This window comes from Fulmarus glacialis, unplaced genomic scaffold (assembly GCF_000690835.1).
Source record: "Fulmarus glacialis isolate BGI_N327 unplaced genomic scaffold, ASM69083v1 Scaffold47363, whole genome shotgun sequence".
Classification (NCBI taxonomy): domain Eukaryota; kingdom Metazoa; phylum Chordata; class Aves; order Procellariiformes; family Procellariidae; genus Fulmarus; species Fulmarus glacialis.
Window position 1 is genome coordinate 9874 of NW_009205717.1, and position 20670 is coordinate 30543.

The following is a 20670-nucleotide window of genomic DNA, read 5'->3' on the forward strand; positions in this document are numbered from 1 at the left end:
TTGCTAGGCCGGTACCGCCCCCTCCTCCTCCCTGCTCCCAATGCCGGACCTGGCCCAGCTGCTGTAGATGAGACCGCCCGGGCGCGTTTGGGTGCGTTATACCTTTCCCTCTTCCTTTCCCTCACACCTCTCTTCCCACCCTGCGCCTTCAGTATAGCGCTCCAACACATCGTGCTCCGGGATCGGGTCCTTCTACCTGTCTAGGCCCGGTCCTCACCGGCGGCGGGCTGAGCCGGGGGCGGAGAGCCGGCGCGCCTGGTGCAAGTGGGGCCTGAGCCTGACCTTGGTCGTGAGGAGAAACGAAACCCGAAAACCCGACGCTGCCCATCCGCCTGAAACGGTTTTATTTTGCAGAGCGGAGTTTCTTCTCACTTGATTTTCCAAGTGTGATTTAAATGACGTAGTTAGAAAGTTGCGTGGAAATCTGCACAAGCTCATTACGGTAAAGCCAGTTTTAGTTTGGGTTTTTTTTTTATTAGGAGGACTGGGGTGTTAAACTAGTGCATCTCTAAATGGAAATTAGCGTGGTCACTATTAGTTTACACCGAGAACAAACTATTTAAGCCTAATACAGTAATGAGAAATGTGAAAGTTTCTGCGGGATTTCCCTGTTTTCCCTAAGTATCTCGTACCAAATCCTCTTGGTTTTATAGGGAAATGTGAAAGTTGTGGAGCGTGCTCGAAACAATTCAATGCTTTGAAAAATGCCAGATGATACAGACTCAAAATGCAGTTAGCTTTGTGTGATTTCACCGCCTCTACCTCTTCAAACAAAGCAGAGCGGAGGAAGCATAAAATGCAGCTAGTGCCTCCTGTAGCAAAGTAACCTCCTACTCTCTCCCTCTAGCGTAGGGGCTTCCACATGAGCTCATCTCATGAAACAAAGATAATTTTCCAAATCAGATGATTGGAAAAAAACCACTGATGTTATATCCTGTTTTTGCTGCTGCAGAGATGGTTGTGAAAAGTTCAAGAAACAAAAGCTGTCAGAAATTGACAGACTCCAACTGTAGACCATGTTTAGAGTGTGAAATATTTCCCTGCTTCTCTTGACAGACCGACCTTAATATGAGGCCTGATACGTTGACTTATCATCGTTAATACAGGACACTTCTCTTTGCCTTGGTAATCACATTGGTATTTGTATATTGTGCAGCATTTGTGCTGCAGTCATGGGAACAAGGGTTTCATGCATGGTATTAAACAGTAAAGACTAGAATTGTTTGGGCCTTGTACACACATACCAGCCTCCACTTGTTAATGCCAGCAGGGAGTTACTGGAGCCTTGTGTGTCTTTGTGTGTGAAGTTTTAGTGTGTTGTTACTTCCTGATCCTGGGGGCAGGGAGGGGGCGGAGAAGGGGCAGAGGAAAAAAAAAAATCTGTCCCTGATTTTGGTTTCATTCTGTATGGACTGGGGGCAGTGTGACGTAGTTCAAAAATAGCAGTATAATTAACTTTATTAGCTTCGTAGAAGCAAGTGAACATATGCATGTTTTTCTGTCTGTTTTAGTGTGGAATGGAAATGATTTGTGGTCTGAGGAGTAAATATGCTTGCTAATATTCTCAGGTGTTTACCTTAAAAAATTTCTTCTTGTGAACCTTGTTTACAGTGTAATACTCAGGGTCAAACCTCAGTTTGAACTTAGACAAATATGCCTGTGACAAAGGTGGTTTCCTGTGCAGTATGTGAGAAATTCATCAGCTTTAAAATCGTGCACTTTGTCCAGGAAAGTCTGAAAGTTGACTAAACCCAGAAACTTGTATTTAAGTGCACTTTGGTACTATCTCCTTGAGATGTGTTTTCTCTCAGACCTCTTTTGGGGACAAGAGGACAGATGAGTCACCCTAAAATCAGTGATTTTCTTTTCAGAGACCCTAAGACTATTTCCCAGAAGAGTCCTTCCTCTGTGAAAATTTGGGGTGATAGTGAACTAAAATAGCCAGACTTTCAGAAGACTCTTCCCTCACCAGTCGTTTTCCCTCAGTGAGCCAGGGCTATTTCCTTGTTCTTCGAATACAGGAGGAAAAGAGCTGCTACTGCTGCTGTTGTTCCATGTGTAGGCCTGTCCCTTTCACTCAGTTACTGACATGATCTTGCAGTATCCTTTTATCTGTCAGTGGTGGTGGTCGTGTTAGACTTCAGCTATTTGGAATGATTCTGGATTTCTTATGAATTGGGAATGTAAATGAGAATGTGTAGTACTTTAGGTTTCTTTTTTTAACCATCTTCCTGCTCCATAAGCTTTGCATTGAAATCTTTACTCAGTACGTGAAACATTGAACTGAAGAGGAAAATCGTGAGTGTTTTCTTGCAGCAATATTGGCAAATCACACATGCACATGAACACACAAACTATTGGGGCAGCTTTATTTCTGATGACTATGAACTTTTTTTTTCCTCTTGAGAAGATAAGCTGTTTTTCCTGTCCTCTTTGTAAAGAATTTACATTCAATAACTCTTCTCATTGCAGGGCCCAGGTAATCTAAATTGAAAGCCAGGCTGCTGAGTTTTACATTGTAATTGCTTTTATCTTTTTCTTTAATTGGTACAGCTATGATAATGGTATCTGTGATGTTTGCAAAAATGGTCATATCAGATGGAAGGGTGAAGCATGATGCCCTTCACTTCTCATGGTGATCTGGCTCAGATGTATGCAGATGGAATGTATCAGGCTTGCCCTAGTAGTATGACAATCCTGCTATCAAAATATGGTGACATGTTTTTTGGATGCAAAGTTAAAAACTGTTTTAGTTTATACTAAACACTTACTTCATGTTGCTCTTACTCATTCCCCACTCAGAACCCTGGGGGAATGAATGTTACTGACAAGTCACTATATGTGCACAGTTGTTCTTCCTTTTATTTGGAGCATCATTCCTGGTTCACTGGACCAGTGGAATCATACAGAAGAATGCATGATCCTAGGTCATTTTCCCTTGTTTTTCCCCCCGCTAAAATTAGGAGGTAGCCTCCAGCAGTAATTTGTGACGATATTTGTCTAACAGAAAATGAGCTGATGAAATCAACTTTGGCTATGGACCATCATTGGAAAATACTGGATGGAAACCAATGTGTGCTGGATCTGGATCAGTGATTCGGCAATGGTCAAATGCCAGTCTTCCAGTGTTTTTGCAGACAGACTTGCATACAGGTAAGAGAGTTTCGGCTCTGGAAGTATTGATCAGCGTTTTTTTATAATAAGCACGTGATTTATCTTATATAAAGGAAGTTCACAAAAATAAGTAATTCATATGTATTTTTTAAAGGCAGATTATTTTTAAGGTAACATACAAATTAATTTTGCATGTCTGAAATTTTAACTCTGTAGGAAACTCCTCCCCACCACACACACGCACATCTCTTTTTTTAACTAGTTTTAAAAGATTAGATAAAAATCAACTAGAGTATTTTTTTTTAAATAAGAAGTTTATCTGAGAATTCTGAAAATGCCTAAAAGTTACTAAATTCCCATCTCCCTTTAGAGTGAGTCATAAATATAACTTCCTCAAGCTCTTTTGAAAGTCCCAGCTGTATATACCTGGGAGATGCTTTCATATGAGAGTGTGTTTTGTGCCTCCCCCTTCTTGACTGCATTATGTCATGAAAACAGTCTTTGTCTTTCTGTAGAATTCTCACAAATGTTTGATGCTAGATTGGAAATAAGTTAGCAATAAATATGCTTTTCCACTGATAGAAAACTGTACAAAACACATTCCAGTTCATGAGGGATTCCTCTGCTCGTCAGAGGCCTGAAAATTTTCCCACCCTGCCCTTCCACCCCAGCTGTACAAGTGATAGCATTGCAGGTCCATGTGTGAAATAGAACAGGTTCAAGAGTACAAATATTTTGTCTACCCAGTTTGGTTTTGTTGGAAACAAAACTTTTCAGCTTGCTATATTAAAAATACAATGGTCCTGGGTATTTGAAAGAGGCAGCTTCTACTGATGTTTCATTTCTGTTTGTGAGGTTTTTTGCTGTTTGCACAGTTTACATTAGGGTTAAATGTTGTTGCACTTCTTAGAGCAACAGTGCATTTAATTCTCCCAAGTTCCTAAATGGTGTGATGTGATGAGGGAAAACACTGTGTTTGTTCCTGTCCCTTTTGAGTTCTCAAGAACAGAACTGTATCAGAGAGGATAGGTGTTGCTTTTTTCTGGTTGTGTGCTGTAGCAGGAGTACTATAATTGTGTGTTTTCTCTAGGTATTTAGCACAGTCTGTGTAGAACGCACATAGGAGGTAGCGATGGGCTAAGCAGGGTTATCTGCAGCCTTGTTAACTGTCAGCCGCAGTTGAATGCGCTGTGCTTCTGAAAAGGAGCCAAAGTGGCCTCAGTGCCATTTTGAGGACTCTGTTGCATATACATTAAATCTTATTTACATTGTGGTATGGAAGTGCAGGAGTACTTAAGCTGAGTAATGCTTGAGTCTTCTAATGCGGTGGGTTTATGATATTTTACAGCTTGCCTGTACTGCCCTTCCTTACCTCCCCCTTCAGTTTTGCTTCTGAAGTTGGGACCTTGAGGTCATAGCAGCTACTTGTGTTATATTCCCCTAGTGACTCAGTCATGCTATCAGCAAGATTAACAGTGCTCTTTTTCTTTTTTTTTTTTTTTTTTTTTTTTTTTTAAAATACTAATGACTTGCTATTGTGACTGTCAGCAACAGTGTTGGAGGAGAAAGCCACTGCAGTCTTTGACTCCATAGAAAATATGGCTCACTGGGGTAGATGTAGATAAAGGAGACTTTGCCCTAGGAACTTGAATTTGATGTGCTCTTTTAGTGGGCAGTGGAACCCAATCCATGGGTTTAATCAAATCCAACTCTTACTTCTTTTCGAGGAAAGTCAGGTGGATGTATAGAACTATTTTTCAATTGAACAGCATTGGAATGGAAAAAAAACACAAGCTTGTAGATGAGTTTATCTCATCTCCTTAATGCATGGACACAATATGTGACATTGACTTCCAGAATGTGTAACAAAAGACTGAAAATGCTTTAAAAAATGTTATCAAGGTGCTAGAACCTTTCAGTGTATTAAGCTTTGAAGTTGAATTGGCTTTTGCTTTTCAGAATGGCTTAAATAAAAATATGCAGTATAGTGACTGAACTCGTAAGGGCTAAGATTTGTCTTCACATTGCTCATTTCACCTTTCTCCATGTAGATAATGGGGATCAGAGAAGGTTAGATAGAATTTATGTGGTTGGTCGTAGCAGAAATTGAGCATAGCACCCTATTTATTTGTTAATCACAAGGGTGGGGAGTTTTCTGGGTGTGAATTTTTATTTCAGTTCAGTATGGTGAAACATGAATGTCACATGAAGAAAAAGGCGGTCTATGGCTTATCTATATCTTCAGAGTTAACCAATTTGCATACTCAAGGTTGGAATTTTTTCTCTATGCTTCTTCGATCTTTTTAAGCATGGAGGAGGTGTGTGTGGAATCCTTAAAACCCTAGTAACTCATTCAAATTGGAATCACTTTAAATGATACTAATAAGTAAGAAAATCCACACATTTCTGAATTTATAGGTAATTAATGTTTTAAAGTATTACATACTATATTGTGAATATTTCCTTTATTTTGACTTAATTTAAGGCAAAGCACATGCCTGATAGCAGTGGTTTTATTTATGGTTTTTTTTTTTTTAATTCTTTTGTCTACAATGTGTGATTACACTACCTCTTAGCTCCCAAAACTCTTCCTGAAAAATGCCTTGAGACTTTTAGGGGAGAAAAGGTGGTGGTGAGCAGGGGGGTAGAGGGTTGCTGGGACAACATCAGAGCTTTAGATTTAAATTGCTGTGGAACTTAACTCATATTTCGAGAAACACTTGAAATGTCACTCATCAGCTTTTGTTTCACTTCCTATGGAATTTACAGACTTGTGTTAAGGTAATTTTACTTTAAAAAGAACTTCCATTTTTTTCTGATTAATATGACCTACCAAGTACTTTTTGTTCTGTAATGAACAGCTAGGAGAACCCCTTGAGAAGAGGAGGTCTGTGTAGACTACATTGGTGTTTTAGTTGTAAGTAAAATACGACAGATAGGAGAGTTAACTGTGAACTTGTGCAGCAGATCACTGATTTAGTACCTTTTAATTCTCTCCCACAGAACTGCTTATATAAAAATGCATCCAGTTAAGAATGAACACCAGAGAAGTGCTGTGGTAGACATGGGCTTCATGTCATGTTGGCTTCCTGTTTAAAGAACAGTAGGCTGGCAATTTTAAAGGGATAGTGACAAAGTGATGACCAGGTGCCAAGTGCCAGCTGTCCTTATTCACCAGATTGAACAAGAATTGGATAAAGAAGAAGAAGAGATTATGGTTTTCCTATGCCGAGACCTTGCTCCTGACTTGGCCACTGCGGACCTTAGAGAGCTCTTGGTGGCTTTGAATGAGAGGGAGAAATTGTCTTTTCTTGGATTGTCTGAGCTGTTGTACAGAGTTAAGAGGTTTGACTTGCTGAGAAGGATCTTGAAGACTGAGAAAGCAACAGTGGAAGCTAACCTTGCCAGGAGTCTCAGAATTGTCCCTGATTACAGGTAATACATCTCTTTCAGATTTCAAGGCTACTCTATTTTGTTCAAAATGTGTGTGCGTTGGTTTTGTGGGTTTGGTTTTTATTTCTTTTTTAAATATGTCTTGAAGGTAAAATAAAAGCAGAAAAGGGCATCATATCTAGAGTTACAGTGAAAAGAATATGTCAAGTTTAGTCCCTAAAATAAGTCTTAGTAGCTTCTTACAAGTCAAGGCATTAGAAACATCTATCTTTAAGGAGTTTGTGTATGTTAATCAATATACCCAGTGATGTTCGTACAGTTCTAGATTAGCAGATAGAAATGATGCTTTAGAGGAACGTCGTTAGTTAGGGATACTTTCTTTTCTCGTTTGCTTTGGACACACAGCCTTGTGGTATAGCTTTTCTCAGGGGACTTGTCTCTTACTACTTTTTACTCTGTAGTTTTAAGACGCTTAAATTAAGAAGCTCCAGTTATTTTCTTTGAGAGACTTCAGAAAGAAATATATGTATTCATAAGGAAGATTTTCCTGTGTTAACTTCTCACTGAAATAAAAACCCTGTAACTACTAGGTAAAAAAGTTAAAGACGTGTTCTGTTGTCTCATTCTCTTACTTCATCTCTATTGAAATATTAAGGAGACTTCTGTTTTCCTAGCAGTGGCTGTTACACAGTCAGTCTTAGTAACACAAGTGCTGATGAGCAAGAGTAGGTATTTTGTAATTGGATCTTGGAGCAGCGTAGGCTTTTTTCTGGTGTTTAATTGGGAATGGTACATTAAGACTGTAACATGGGAGAAGTTGGGTAGTTGGGCAAGGGTGGGATCTTGCTGAAAGCTAATCCTTTAGAAATGTCTTAACTTTATTTCAGGGTACTAATGGTAGAGATTAATGAGAATCTGGAAAAAGAAGAAGTGAGTTCTCTTGTTTTTCTACTCAGAGATTATGCACCTCGTATGAAAATGGCAAAAGATAAGGTAATGTCTTTCTGCTGGTCTTTCTCCTCTGGAGCAATGATAGATTAAAGTAAAAAGGCAAGTGGCTAGACAGCAAAGGCGGGGAGACAGTACTGCAAGGTGTAGTGACGCAGAAGTAGACATAAGTCAGGAAGTGGAGAAGGAGTAGTGGCTTCTATTTCATTTTTGTTTTTTAATTCAAGGAAAGAAGCATGAGAAACAGTAAGAGGGAACAGTGAAGACTTGCTGTCATGAATGGTGTTAGCATGAACCTCACAGGCAGAAGGCATAAAAAAAACTTTTTTCAGTATTACTGATCTGAAAATTCATATATGAAGGCTCTCAAACCAATAATCATATGAAATGTATCTTGAATTACAAGGTCACTTGTCATGTTTGTGCTCTGCTTCACTTACAAAAGAACAGTTTTATTTGAATTATGTCTTTCTCTGTACATTTGCATTCTGCATATTTGTTTTAAATGCTCTGAGAAAGCAGAGATTCAGTAGAGAGGGTTCAGACAACTTGACCACTGTGCATAGAAGACTGAAGATTTGTGTCTTCATCCTTTGAGGTTTTTTCTTTTTCTCTCTTTAACCAAAGAAGGAGAGAGGCCCTGCAAGTTCCCCAAAGCTTTTCTTACCTCTTGCTTTGTAGCATGTGAGGTGACATTCCAAGTGGCTGGCTTTGTAGCAACAAGGAAATGCAAAACTGTTTCCTCAAAAACTTTTATTTGTTTTTAAGAATATCATTTCCTAGTTTTCATTACTCCTATGATAATACCAAGAATTCTTATATCTTCCAGCTAATTTTCTTAGTGTTTCAGAAGGTAATGTCCCTATTTCTTGAATATAGAATCATAGAATCATTAAGGTTGGAAAAGACCTCTAAGATCATCAAGTCCAACCGTCAACCCAACACCACCATGCCCACTAAACCATGTCCCTAAGCGCCTCATCTACACGTCTTTTAAATACCTCCAGGGATGGTGACTCAACCACTTCCCTGGGCAGTCTGTTCCAAGGCCTGACCACTCTTGCAGTGAAGAAATTTTTCCTAATGTCCAGTCTAAACCTCCCCTGGTGCAACTTGAGGCCATTTCCTCTCGTCCTATCACTGGTTACTTGGGAGAAGAGACCAACCCCCACCTCGCTACAACCTCCTTCCAGGTAGTTGTAGAGCGCGATGAGGTCTCCCCTCAGCCTCCTCTTCTCCAGGCTAAACAGCCCCAGTTCCCTCAGCCGCTCCTCATAAGACTTGTGCTCTAGACCCTTCACCAGCTTCGTTGCCCTTCTCTGGACACGCTCCAGCACCTCAATGTCCTTCTTGTAGTGAGGGGCCCAAAACTGAACACAGTATTCAAGGTGCGGCCTCACCAGTGCCGAGTACAACCTTTTTGACCTCCCCACGTTATTTTCTGGGTTGCTTTGTTACTTACTGATAGAGAACAAATTACTGATATGACAGTTTGGTTTTCTGTTGCTATTCTAGAGTTTTCTAGCTCTCGTGGTCGACCTGGAGAAACTAAATTTGGTAGCTCCTAATCAACTGGATTTGATAGAAAATTGTTTTGGAAATATTCACAGGATAGACCTGATTCGGAAGATTCAGAAGTACAAACACGAAGGTAACATGCTATTTTTGCACTGGTTACTCTTGATAGCAAGGATCAGATGTGCTTTTACTGAAGATAAAATTATGAGTAACGAGTTAGAGTGTTTGCATGCTTCACAGATTTAGGCTTTTAAAACAGTTGATATATGATGGTATATTTCTCTCTGTGTTTCTGTTAAATTTTCAGCTTTAATGTCCTCCGTTCATTCTCAGCCAGTATATGTAAATGCACTTCAGGCATCTCTCCCTAATCTCAGTCTGATTGATCCTCCTTACAATTCAGGGGTAAGTATACAATAAATCAGACAGATCCTTTATTTCTAAATACTGCCAGACATGGAAAGGGGATTCATCTTTGCAGAGCCTAAGGAATGAGAGAGTGCTAGTAACTAAAATATTACTTGGTTTATTTCTCTTATTACTGTTATTTGCTGGGTTTAGGATCTGATTTACATCTTCTGACTGACAAAGATCCCCTTTAAAGAGCTTCTGTGAATTTTTTGCTATTAGTTGGGCATATAAAATCTGTATCTTGAAAGTTTTTTTCTACTACTCTGGGGAGTGAAAAGTTTTCCTTTGACTGTTCTTTGCAAAACATATTATTCTTCTTTGTACTTCTGGACTTTTCAGAGAAAGTAGCTTTTTAACTTTGGAAGCTGAAGGTTATGGCTTTTTAAGGAGAGTTTTTAGGGGTTTTTTTGGTGTTTTGTTTTAATCTCATTTTAACAAAGATATCTCAGTATGTCAAGTCATCAAATCCTATTGCATGCAGTATTCTTTATATTTGGGTTAGGTCTGATATTGTAGTAGTATGACCTTAATTACAGTCTTTAGCCTTGCTAAATGAATTTGATGAGATTATTTCTGTCATGTATTCAGTACATATGTATGTATAAAGCTTACATATAAGATACCAGTGATGCACTTTGTCTTTACTGACAAAGCCACAACAGCTTTGTTTTCCAGACTACTAATGGAAAGAGTTTGCATTGAACTTTCCATATTATGATAATATTGTTATAATTGCCTTTCTAATTCAGTGAGAGTTCCTCCCTGCTGCTCCATAGGAAACAAAATTCACATTTTCAGAGTTTTTTTGTTTGTTTTACTATTTTAGGGATTAAGCTTTTCTTTCCTGTTCATGGCAAACTGGTAGTTTTTTTCTGAGGAGGAAGGGCGTTGGGTTTTTTGTTTGTTTGTGATTTTGGTATGGGTTTTTTTATTTGTTAATTTGTAATTCTAATTAGCTGATAGATGTGAATCTAAAATATGTAATCCTTTTATTGAGGAAGAAAAATACTGTTGTGTTATATTTTGGAACACGTGATAATTAATTCTTGAAGGAGAGAGGGAAAATACGCCTTTTTCTTCATTTTAGACCCAGAATGTGAACAAAGAAAAACCACAAAATGAACAAAGTCTTAATCTGGGTAAGAGAATTTTATCTGAATTTTGATAAACTGAAAGAGCAAAATGATGTATCAAAAGGACTCTTGTTTGATAGTTATGTTTTTGGCTAATCCAGTTGATGTCACCAGGAGCAGAGAGTATTTGGTACCTCTGAAAACTGAGCCTTGTGTTATTGTTTGCTCTTGTATTTGCTTTGCTTGTAGTGCCAGATCTTAAAGCTTTATTGAAATTGTTTTGGGCTTCCGCTGTCACAACTTTTTAACAGAATAAATAGTTTATTAGTAAAATAATGGAAAAGGTTGACTAGCCAGGTCTGGAGGCCCATGTAGTGCAGCTGTGTCCATTAAGTCTTGAGTAGGAAGTTTTTGTGTCTGTTCAGTGGTGGACTCTCCACCAGGCCAGCCAGGAAGTTGTACAGTGAGTACCAGGTTCTTACCGTGTATGTTGTGTTCTTCCCAGAAACTCAAAATACCTCTCAAATACGGTGATTTTTAGAAGAGTAGTTGGCTGAATTCTCTCAGTGTAGGAGAGATTGTTTGTTTATTTATTCTGGTCACAAGCAACGTAGAATGCAATCCAAATAACATTTTAGAGGTGAAAATTTTTGTTTGTTTGTTTTAACTTCAGTAGCCTACATAGAAACTAAGAGGTCCAGATGAGTGAGAACTTAGGTTCCTTTGTAACTGATTTGGTGTCAAAGAAATGTCACTAGTCCCTATATACTGAGGTTACTTCTGTATGTTTTAACTGCAGCAGAACCAGTCCACATGTCCATTCAGGAATCGGGACCAGTGTCACATAAGGTATGTGCTTGTGCATATGTATGCATGTAAATATAATAAAAACCTCTGCAGGTATTTATCTTGGTTTTCTTTTCATTTTGAGATTTCCTTTAATGGCATGCAAACAGAAGGATCTTCCTCAGCCATAAACAGGTTCTATGAACTGCTTTTGCAGAATATATTTTTAATATAAAATGGAAGCAGCAGTGTGCAAAATGCATGTACATATGATGTGCACACAGAACTTGTATATTTATTAGTGGAGGCTAAGTCAAAACCTGTTGGAAGTCAGACCTTTTGCGATTTGCATTAGAAATGGCAGGGCTTCTTTGCATGAAGTAAATTTTGTTCTTTATTCTCTCCCTGCCCCTTGCAGGTAGAAGACAGACATGCTTTGGGTATTAATGATAAGAATGGACTACTGCTATTTTCACTAGCTGTCCTGTAGGCCAGGAACCAGGGAGTTACCTATAGCAAATTGATTGTAATCTTTTTAAAAGGGAAACGAATTGTGATAAAGTCATTACAGATTATTTATGAACAAGGAGGTTGTTCCACTAAATAAGGAAAAAAAAAATCTGATGAGCAGTGCCTGCTTGCATACCTGAAGAACTCAAAAGTTCTCTACATTTATTGCGTTGGCAATATGAAGCTTATAGCTCCTAACATCTCAGTAGCAGTTACACTTAAGGAAATTAGTTTGGAAGTACTATAGAAGGATCATTGCTGTCATAGTCCAGGTCTTTAAAAAGCCCCTTCACGCCATACAGGTTTGGGGTTTTTTTTTTGTTGTGGTGGTGATTTGGTTTTGGGTTTTTTTACATTTGAAGATCTGTCCAGAGTTAAGGTTCAGTCTCAAACTTTCTTCTCTCATTTCTGGTACAGTCTTAGTCTTTGTTTAAGGATCATTGTGGTAGTAAGATTGCATAACACAAGGATGCAAAAATTAAGCCTGTACTAGAGATAGGAAGAAAATCATTAGTCCATGTCTCATGATTTTTTGGGGTTTTTTGTGTAGATAAGACACATTACATCCCAGTAGACAGACTTCTGCTAGCTACTCTATGGAAAAAGAACAGAAAGTAATTGAATAGATATGAGGTGGTTAAATTTGAGAAAAGAATCAAGTCTGTAAGTTGAGAGAGTGACACATTAACTTAGTATTTGTCCTTCACGTTCCTCAGGTGTTTGATGATCAGTACAGAATGCAAAGTCAACCTTTAGGAATATGCCTGATAATAGACTGTATTGGCAATGACACAGGTAAGTCTCTGGAATTTGAAGTTCCTTATCTTGTTAATCTCTGATAATTAGAACAATTTAGTATAAAGAATATGATGTACGTTTACCAGCCAGACTAGGGTAATGTTGTCCTAGTCAGCTAGCCTTTCAATTCTAGTAAGTTTTCTGAAGCAGAAAGTTGGAAGGCCCAACCTGAGGTTAAAGCCAACTGTCCTAACTATTGCAAACAGTGTGTGTTTGTTTTTTGGCGCAGAATCTCTGAGTGAAAGAACTTACAAGGGGATAGACTGAATTTTGGGAGGGAGAAAAAAAGATGTTCAGAGACCAACAGAATAGTTAAGCTACAGTCATACAGCAGGTTATTAGCAGAGATGGTAAAGATAGTGTTTCCCACCAGTTAACAAAACCAAAACCAGAGCTGTTGCAGATTTGAAGCGTAATCATATTGGACACCACAGATTTTGAATAGCTGAAGGCACATGGTCCTTTATTAATAATGCACCTAGGTGCAATGTAAACTGTTACATCTTGCACGGTTTAGCTGAAACTGTCACTGTAGCTTTATAGGGAAAGGAATTTTTCTTCCTTCCCTCTTGGTTTAGTTGAAAAAAAAAAAAAAAAAAATTTGCATGTAGAATTCAAGGTAGTCAGCACCATGGTTAAAATCTGGGGTTTTCCTGATTGCCTTTGTAGTATCCAAAAATTAGATTCCTGCAGAAGCAAAAAAAACCCCACTCTAATCACTGGAACACAGGAGGCTAAAAATAAAAATGAAGAGAGTAGTTGCAGTCAGTTCTGTAATAGGCTAGGAGATGTAGGGGAAGAAGAGGGTTTGTGGGCACATCTTTTCTCTTTCTTATAACTAATGGTCCAGCAGATGGACCAACTTAGAATTATTGATGTAGTTGTTGAAGAGCAGTGGATGCAGAGCACAGACACAGAAAGTAAAATTCTGATGTTTGCTTTACAATGGTATTTTAGGTAAATGATAGGAAGTAAGAGACTTAGTTTGCCATTAGGGTAACAGGAACTAGAACTGATTCACAATCCTGCCATGCATGGAGAAGAGGAACAAGGAAGGCACTTAACTCAGTTACATGCAACTGGGAAGCATCCTTGGGATCTGATTTCGGTCTGTCCTACCAAGTTCATCAATGACCTCTGGCCAAAAAAAAAAAAGAACAAGGATGCAATTGCTGGATGTAGAAATTAAATTGTTCAATCTAAAGCACTTCTTCACTTCCACTCTCAAAAAAAAAAAAAAAATGCTGACTTTGCCCCAAGGGGAAAATAAAACAAAGACTGCCAAGGACTGAAAGACTTGGGGGGGACAGCTCTTGGGATCAAACATTCTGCTCTGTGCCTGCTTCTTTACTTTCCTGTTCTTCTCTCTTTCGTGGTAGCTTTAGAGAACAACGACCCTTTTGATGCAAGAAACTTATTATGCAGCCTTAATCTGGAAGGTAGCATGATAGTCTGCTCCAGTACCAAAATAATTATTACTTGGAGTTCTCTTTCTTAAAAGCAAATGCAAAACGGATTGCTAGAGAAATTTCAGAGTGGAGAGCTAAAGAAAATATGAGGTGTGAAAATAGCCTTGTTTACAAAAAAGACCTCTTTAAATTTCATTGTTTTTAATGGGATATGAGCATGTGCTGACCTGATTTATTGAACAAGAGTGTTTTACTATGCCAGGTGTGAGTTTTTTAAATGAAACAGTAAGTATAAAAGCAGGTAAGGCACGTACACTGGAGAAAACAGGAAGAAAACTATGTCAGTTCACAGTCACATAGATATATAAATTTAGATCTACTCTTCCTTAGAAGGCACAGATCTTTGGCACAGGCAATATACTGTGCAGACCCCTTTGTCATAATAATTGCTACTAAATACAAAGATATGCAGAAAATTAGAAAAAAAAAACAATGCATGTGCTCTTCATGAGCTCATATCGTCATTTCCGTACTTGTACAAGAACAGAAAGTGTAAATGTGAGAGAGGAAGTCTGCTGACTGGAAAGGACAAAAATGGGTTACATGTTTATCATCTGGCCTGTCAGATACACCTGCAAATCCTGGCTCTGCTGCTGTTGTGCCAAAACCACCCAAAGCAAGTCTTAGTGTGCCTCAGTCTCCATGCATGTCTGCATTGGGTGCAGAAGCAATTAAATCATGTATGTGTCTCAGATGTTTAATGTTACCAGTGCATCATCAGCATTTTAACATGATAGAAAGCAAGACTTCCACTGGAATACATTACTGTGCTAGTGGGGTTCAGGAGAGGCAGGACATACGGCATTGCTTAAAGGAGTTTGTTAGAAAGGCATTCACTACTCTCTAGAGTTGTTGTGCCATGCTACTTCCGAAGCCTGAAAATCCCAAAGAAAGAAAAGATGGCAGGGGAACGTTAGGAATTGTATCTGTGGCATGCATTAGAGTCTGTAGCTATCCCAAGATTTAATCTGAGGAAGCTGAACCAATAATAGATACTGTAGGATCAAGGATTACAACAATGGAAAATGACAGTGTAAACAATGTGAATTCATCAGATGCTGATAAAATTCAAACTGAAATGCACCTTGCTGTTTTGTAAATAGCTGCTTTTGACTATTCCATTTGGAAGCCAATTTTTATCCTTATGCTGTAAACAAAGGGAGAAAAGGGTAATTTTTTATGTAGAGTGGAAATGCTCAAGGTGGAGTGGAGGTTTGTTGAGAAGTGATTGCTGTTGAAGAAACAGAGGTTTTCTGATCTCAGGTTGCAGCATGTAATGCTGTGTTTTTTCTTGCCTTAAAGTAAAATTGCTGTATCCAAAACTTACTACGTATAATTTCTGATTCATTGTTAAACTGAGGTGTCAGCTCGGAGTTTGTTGGGTTTAATTTTTTTAATTGTGATACTTAGAGTGTGTGTGTGGTCTAAGGTGGCGCCAAGTTTTGTATCTTTGTGTGTAGGTGTACATGCTAGTGAGATAAGTAAATTATAGGCGAAGCACTCTCGTTGCTGTAACTCGTTTTGCGTATGTACTACTGCCCTCTAATGGATGAAGTGCTTCATCGAGTATATGACTGCTAAACTGTATTAATACTGAATCTTCCACCTGAATTTTGAGAGCGTGCTTTATTGCCTAAAATAGAGGGGATTTTCCTTTCTATTTCCAAATTTAAAAATGTCTGGAAAGTTTTTGAATTATTTTACAAAATTTCATCAAACCAAATTCATGGGAATGAAACTCTGTAGTTCCTGTTTGTCACCTTGCTATAGTAAAGCGTTTGTATCTACCCTGTATTTTGCTGAGGAGAGTTACGAGTTCTGTTCCCTGTTTTCACTGTGGGCTTTTTGAGGAGAACAGTGTGGTAGTAGAACTCCTGCTTTGCTGCCAGTTACTTCTGAAATAGCCTCTGCTAATTAGGGATTGTTAAACTTCTGAAGTCAAGGAACAGTCTAGCTTCCTGTGTCTGTAAGGCATTTTACATAAACGTGGCACTTGATATTTCCTGTCGTATCAGAAACTGTGCATGGGCAACATATATGTGGCTTATACTAAAGATACAATGCTACAAGTATGAGTCATAGTAGTAGCTTGTGGTTCTCTGAACACTTGAAAAATACTTGTGGTTTTAACCATCATGTATCTGGTTTCACTCCCAATTTAATAAACATCCAAATATTCAGAGCATAGCACATTTTCCTGCAGCCCAGGTTAACACAAATACAATAGAGATAAATCTTTATTTTTGGCTATCTACAGTTTTAGTTTCTAACACATATGAAAGGCTTCATTGTTCAGCTTTTTTTTTCCCCTGAAAATGCCATTCTGTCACAGTTAAGACTCCAGTGTCCATTCTCCACCTGGAGCTCATCACTTAAAGTCCGTTTTATGTAATAAGAAGCATAAGTGACTGCAGTAGGTTCCTTTTTGACTGATGAAAGGGAGTCTCTGTGTTTCCTCTGCAGTTCTGTATATCTATAATAATAACCATTCAGAGTAATTTTGACAAGTCAAAAGGTAAAACAGACTTCCCACGCTATCCAGATCACTCCTTACCATTTCAAGAATGTTCTGTGTGAAGCATTTTCTAATGTTTTCTCTTGCCTGATATTTTAAGTCCTAGGAACTTGGGATAGTGGCTCTAAATGAAAGCATGCAAGTGTCTGTGGAATTTGGAACAGATCATGTGCCAAATAAGTCTTTGCTGTCATGAAGTACTTAACTCATATTAAAGACAACATGCATATAGCACTATAAGTATGTAATGTACTGTGATCAACATCAAGTACTCTTGATTTTTTTAATTATTGTGATGAAATAAACGTCTTATTTCCAATAGTGAAATACTGTAAATACTGTAATTCAAGATAGTTGAGATTGAGCTGTGATGTGCTGTGATTTAATTACATCTTGCTCTTTTCAGATGTGTTGGAAGAGACCTTCAGAGGCTTAGGCTATGACGTTCGTTGTCACAGATATTTAAATATGAACACCATGAATCAAACATTGCTTGAAGTTGCAAGGTTGCAGAAGCACAGAAATTGTGACAGCTTCATTTGTATATTGGTTAGCCGTGGAAGTCCTCAGAGCATCTTCTGTACAGACCATACCTTTTCTGGATTCCCTTTGGAACAAATAAAGAAATATTTCACAGCAGACTCATGTCCTGAACTCCTAGGAAAACCAAAGCTTTTTTTTATTCAGAGCTACATTGTGCCAGAAAATGAGCAAGAATATACTAGTCTGTTGGAAGTAGATGGGAATGATGAGAAAATCATTCCTAATGCAAAAATCCCTTGGAAAGTCACTATCCCCCAAGTAGCAGACATCTTTTGGAGTCAGTGCAAGGTGGATGTGTCTACACTAGAAAAATCTCCCAGTTCGTCCTCATATTATCTGCGTTGTCTGGCTGAGCTACTCCGAAATCCTCATAAAAGGTAACTAAAAAAAAAGAGGAAAAAATAACCCTTTTCCTGAGACAGTCTGCTGTCGTAGAGAAAGAGAAACCTTAAGTTTCATCCCATCTGGTCCTGAAAAGTGTCTTCATGCTCTGTCATAGGGTAAAAGACAAGTATACCTGATCCTGGAACGATGGCATGGGAAGGTAGTCTAAAATAGGAGTGAATTTTCTGATTCTGGAGAGTAAAATTAAAGTGTGTTATGGCGCTGGGGCTTGCAGAGTGAGAAGGGAAGAACCTGTCCTGGGTAATGTATGTCAGTGCTTTGGACAGGATTGGAAATCTTCCAAGATAACAAGGCACACACCAGGCTTCTGTGAAACTGAGGATTGCCTTTTATCATTAAGAAGGGCTCTGCTTGCAAATATAAAAAGTCAGCGCCTAAGTTCAGGGAAAAGGCAGTTGAGGGAAGTATTTTGTCTTTTCTTTAGATCTAATTAACCTCCCTCTGCTCAGGGAGCCATTAAATTGCCAATTTGTAATCTTGAATTTGAACTATCAGAAAACTTCAGTCTATCTAAACAGATTATCAAAAGGAATCTGAGAAAAAATCAAGTATGTTTGGATATATAACTTACCAACAAAGGTTTTCTTTGTACAGTTGATCTAGCTGGCAACTGTTTCAAGGTAGTCGCAGGGTTACCATTTATTACCTTTTTACAAACCCTAAAACCTTGTAATGAAATCACAGATCATCATGTCGGCATAAGCAATATCACAACAGTGATTTGGGTTATAACATTGTCTCCAAAATGCATATTCAGCCTTGGGTTTTAGAGGTGTAACCTCTGCAATAAAGACTGAAATTTGAAACTTTCTCCTTGCTGAGTCCAAAGTTGTCTTCTCTCTTGTGGATTCTTAAATGGTCTCTTGCTTCGTTCTCTAACAGAAAGCTTTTACTTTTGTTGCTGCAGGAAACTCTCTATATTAGATATCCATACGGAACTGAACCGAAAAGTCTATGAATGGAATAAGACCACTGACCCAAGCCAACAATACTCACTTCTGCTCCAGCACACACTGAGGAAGAAACTTTTTCTTTCCGCTTAACTGCTGTTGGAAAGGACATGTCTGAAGTGTCTAACAAGAAACACTTACTATGATCCAGACAGTTTCACACATACTTTTACTTTATACATTGTTATTGCATGTATATCTAAAGTGCCTATTGCTTCCAAACCCAGGGGTTTAGACGCATTTTGGTGTGTTAAGGCACTAGATTTTATATATGAATACAGAAGGCTCTGAAAGCTTGCGAATGGCAGCTGTCGTATAGCACTGCAACAGATCTTACAATCAAGTACAACAGGTAAAGAGGATGGAAAGAGCTCTAAACTGTATAGCTGTTGGATTTTCCAGGGTTTTGTGGTTTTATTGTTTCATTGGTTGTTTCTTAGCATACCTATTAGCAGTGCACTGATCTAGGTTCTTATATTGATGCTTAAAACAAATACAAGCCAGTGCAAACCACTGAAATTGACTGGGTACATTCCCCAGCACCTAGTAATGGAAAATGTGTCAGGAAAGAATGCCTACCCAGCAATGCCAGTTCTTCATTAACAAGTTGTGGCTTGCGTGCCTCCACAGACTAGCAAAACAGAAGGAGGAGAGAGATGGTCTTTTAAATAATTTGGATTCCATCTGCCTGCTGCATTAGACGTTGTGGTTCACCCAGAACCCTGTGTTGTCAGTACTGTCCACAGCACACAAGGGTTATATGTTAATAAAAGAGACAGTCCGCTGTGCTTCGGGCTAACTATGTTTTCCACTGATGCAAAAATGAGTCTACATGCGGCAGGGCTTTGCAGTAATCTACCACACAGTTAAAAAAATGTGGGGTTTTGGCAGATGTTTGGTGGAAGCTGAAACGTGATTCACACTTGTTGCACCAGGCATAGTTGTAAAAGTACACTTTATCATATTTGAACTTAAATGTCATGTAGCAGCGACCAGCTCTTAATACCCCACCCTCACTGCTTTTGCTTATGAAAAATTATATGCCTTTATTAACTGATTTTTTTTTCAAGTTGCCCTTGTTCTTCTGAAAAAGATGTGAGTGAAAATTGTCGTAAATACAGAATTTTTTCTCCAGTGGAGCAGATGCCTAATATGAAGAGTTCAGTTAACCTGCTTGTAATATAACAGTATAACCTGGATGAGTTGTATTGAAATTTATTGTCACTGAATTTATGGAATTCTCTTCCCTCCTAAAGTAGGCCACTTGCAGACTTTTAATACTCCTAATATAGTCTCCTGCCCAGGAAAAAAATTCAAGGTCTTGGCGTGCCTTGCTTGGTTTTTGGTGTAGTTACCCCATACATCCTTCTGGCATGTGTTTCATGCAAGCAGAAAGGAAAGGGGTTTTTGCTGAGACAGGGTAAGCTAGTTCCTTGAGCAAATATACTGCAAAAAGGGTTTTTTGCTAGTGTAGCTGCATTTGATTTGAGCAAAGAGCAGGTGTGCTTACATATATAACTTCACCAACAATGCTTTTCTTTGTAGATCGTCTAACAGGCAGCTAGCCTATTGATACTAGACATTGTATACTGTCAGTATACATTAGTATATTATGAGGGCTTGGCCAGTAAACTTACTCTGGTAGCAGTGACTTTTTTTATTCCTAGATACTATGCTGTACTTCTTAGGTGTTGGCTTGATACCGTTTTTGTTAACTTTTTCTTTTTTTAAAAACAGGCTTCTTAAGGTTCATTCAGAAAAAAAAAAAAAGACTTTTCAAGTAGCTTCTGTAATTGAACGTAAAAATCACTTGTATTTGATAAAGAGTAGATATTGAAGTCTAGAAAGTGCTGAGGAGTCCTGCCTTGTTATGTCATGTAGACACGTCTCTTCCTGGCTTAAGAGGTCCTAAACTGCTGATTGATGAGGATTGTTAAGGGTATACAAGGATGAGAAATCCACTGAACGAGTTTTACCTTATAGTCTTTATCCATGTTAACATTAAAATACATATTTATTTATATTAATGTAGCATTTTGTATAATATATAAAGTACATATTATATCATTATGATTAAATCTTCACTTGTTATCTTTTTTTTTAATTTTGTATTCAGTTTTATTTGCATGTTAACTCTAGAAAGTTACATACACTGTTGTGATGAGAAGAAATTTTTCACAATTTAGAAAAATAATTCATCTGTATGGCAAGCCATTGTGCAGCGGGATAGCTATGAC

At 38.3% G+C, this 20670-nt stretch overlaps 1 protein-coding gene across 1 annotated transcript; it reads left to right on the forward strand.

Annotated features, from left to right (window-relative positions):
• Positions 1-6193: 6193 nt before the first annotated feature.
• CFLAR (CASP8 and FADD-like apoptosis regulator) lies at positions 6194-17459 on the forward strand. The gene is made up of 8 exons (XM_009575476.1): positions 6194-6549; positions 7395-7500; positions 8971-9106; positions 9281-9378; positions 10472-10523; positions 11257-11306; positions 12470-12548; positions 16942-17459. The coding sequence occupies exons 1-8, from the start codon at positions 6254-6256 to the stop codon at positions 17457-17459; spliced, it is 1335 nt and encodes a 444-aa protein (XP_009573771.1). The 5' UTR covers positions 6194-6253.
• The last annotated feature ends 3211 nt before the right edge of the window (positions 17460-20670 follow it).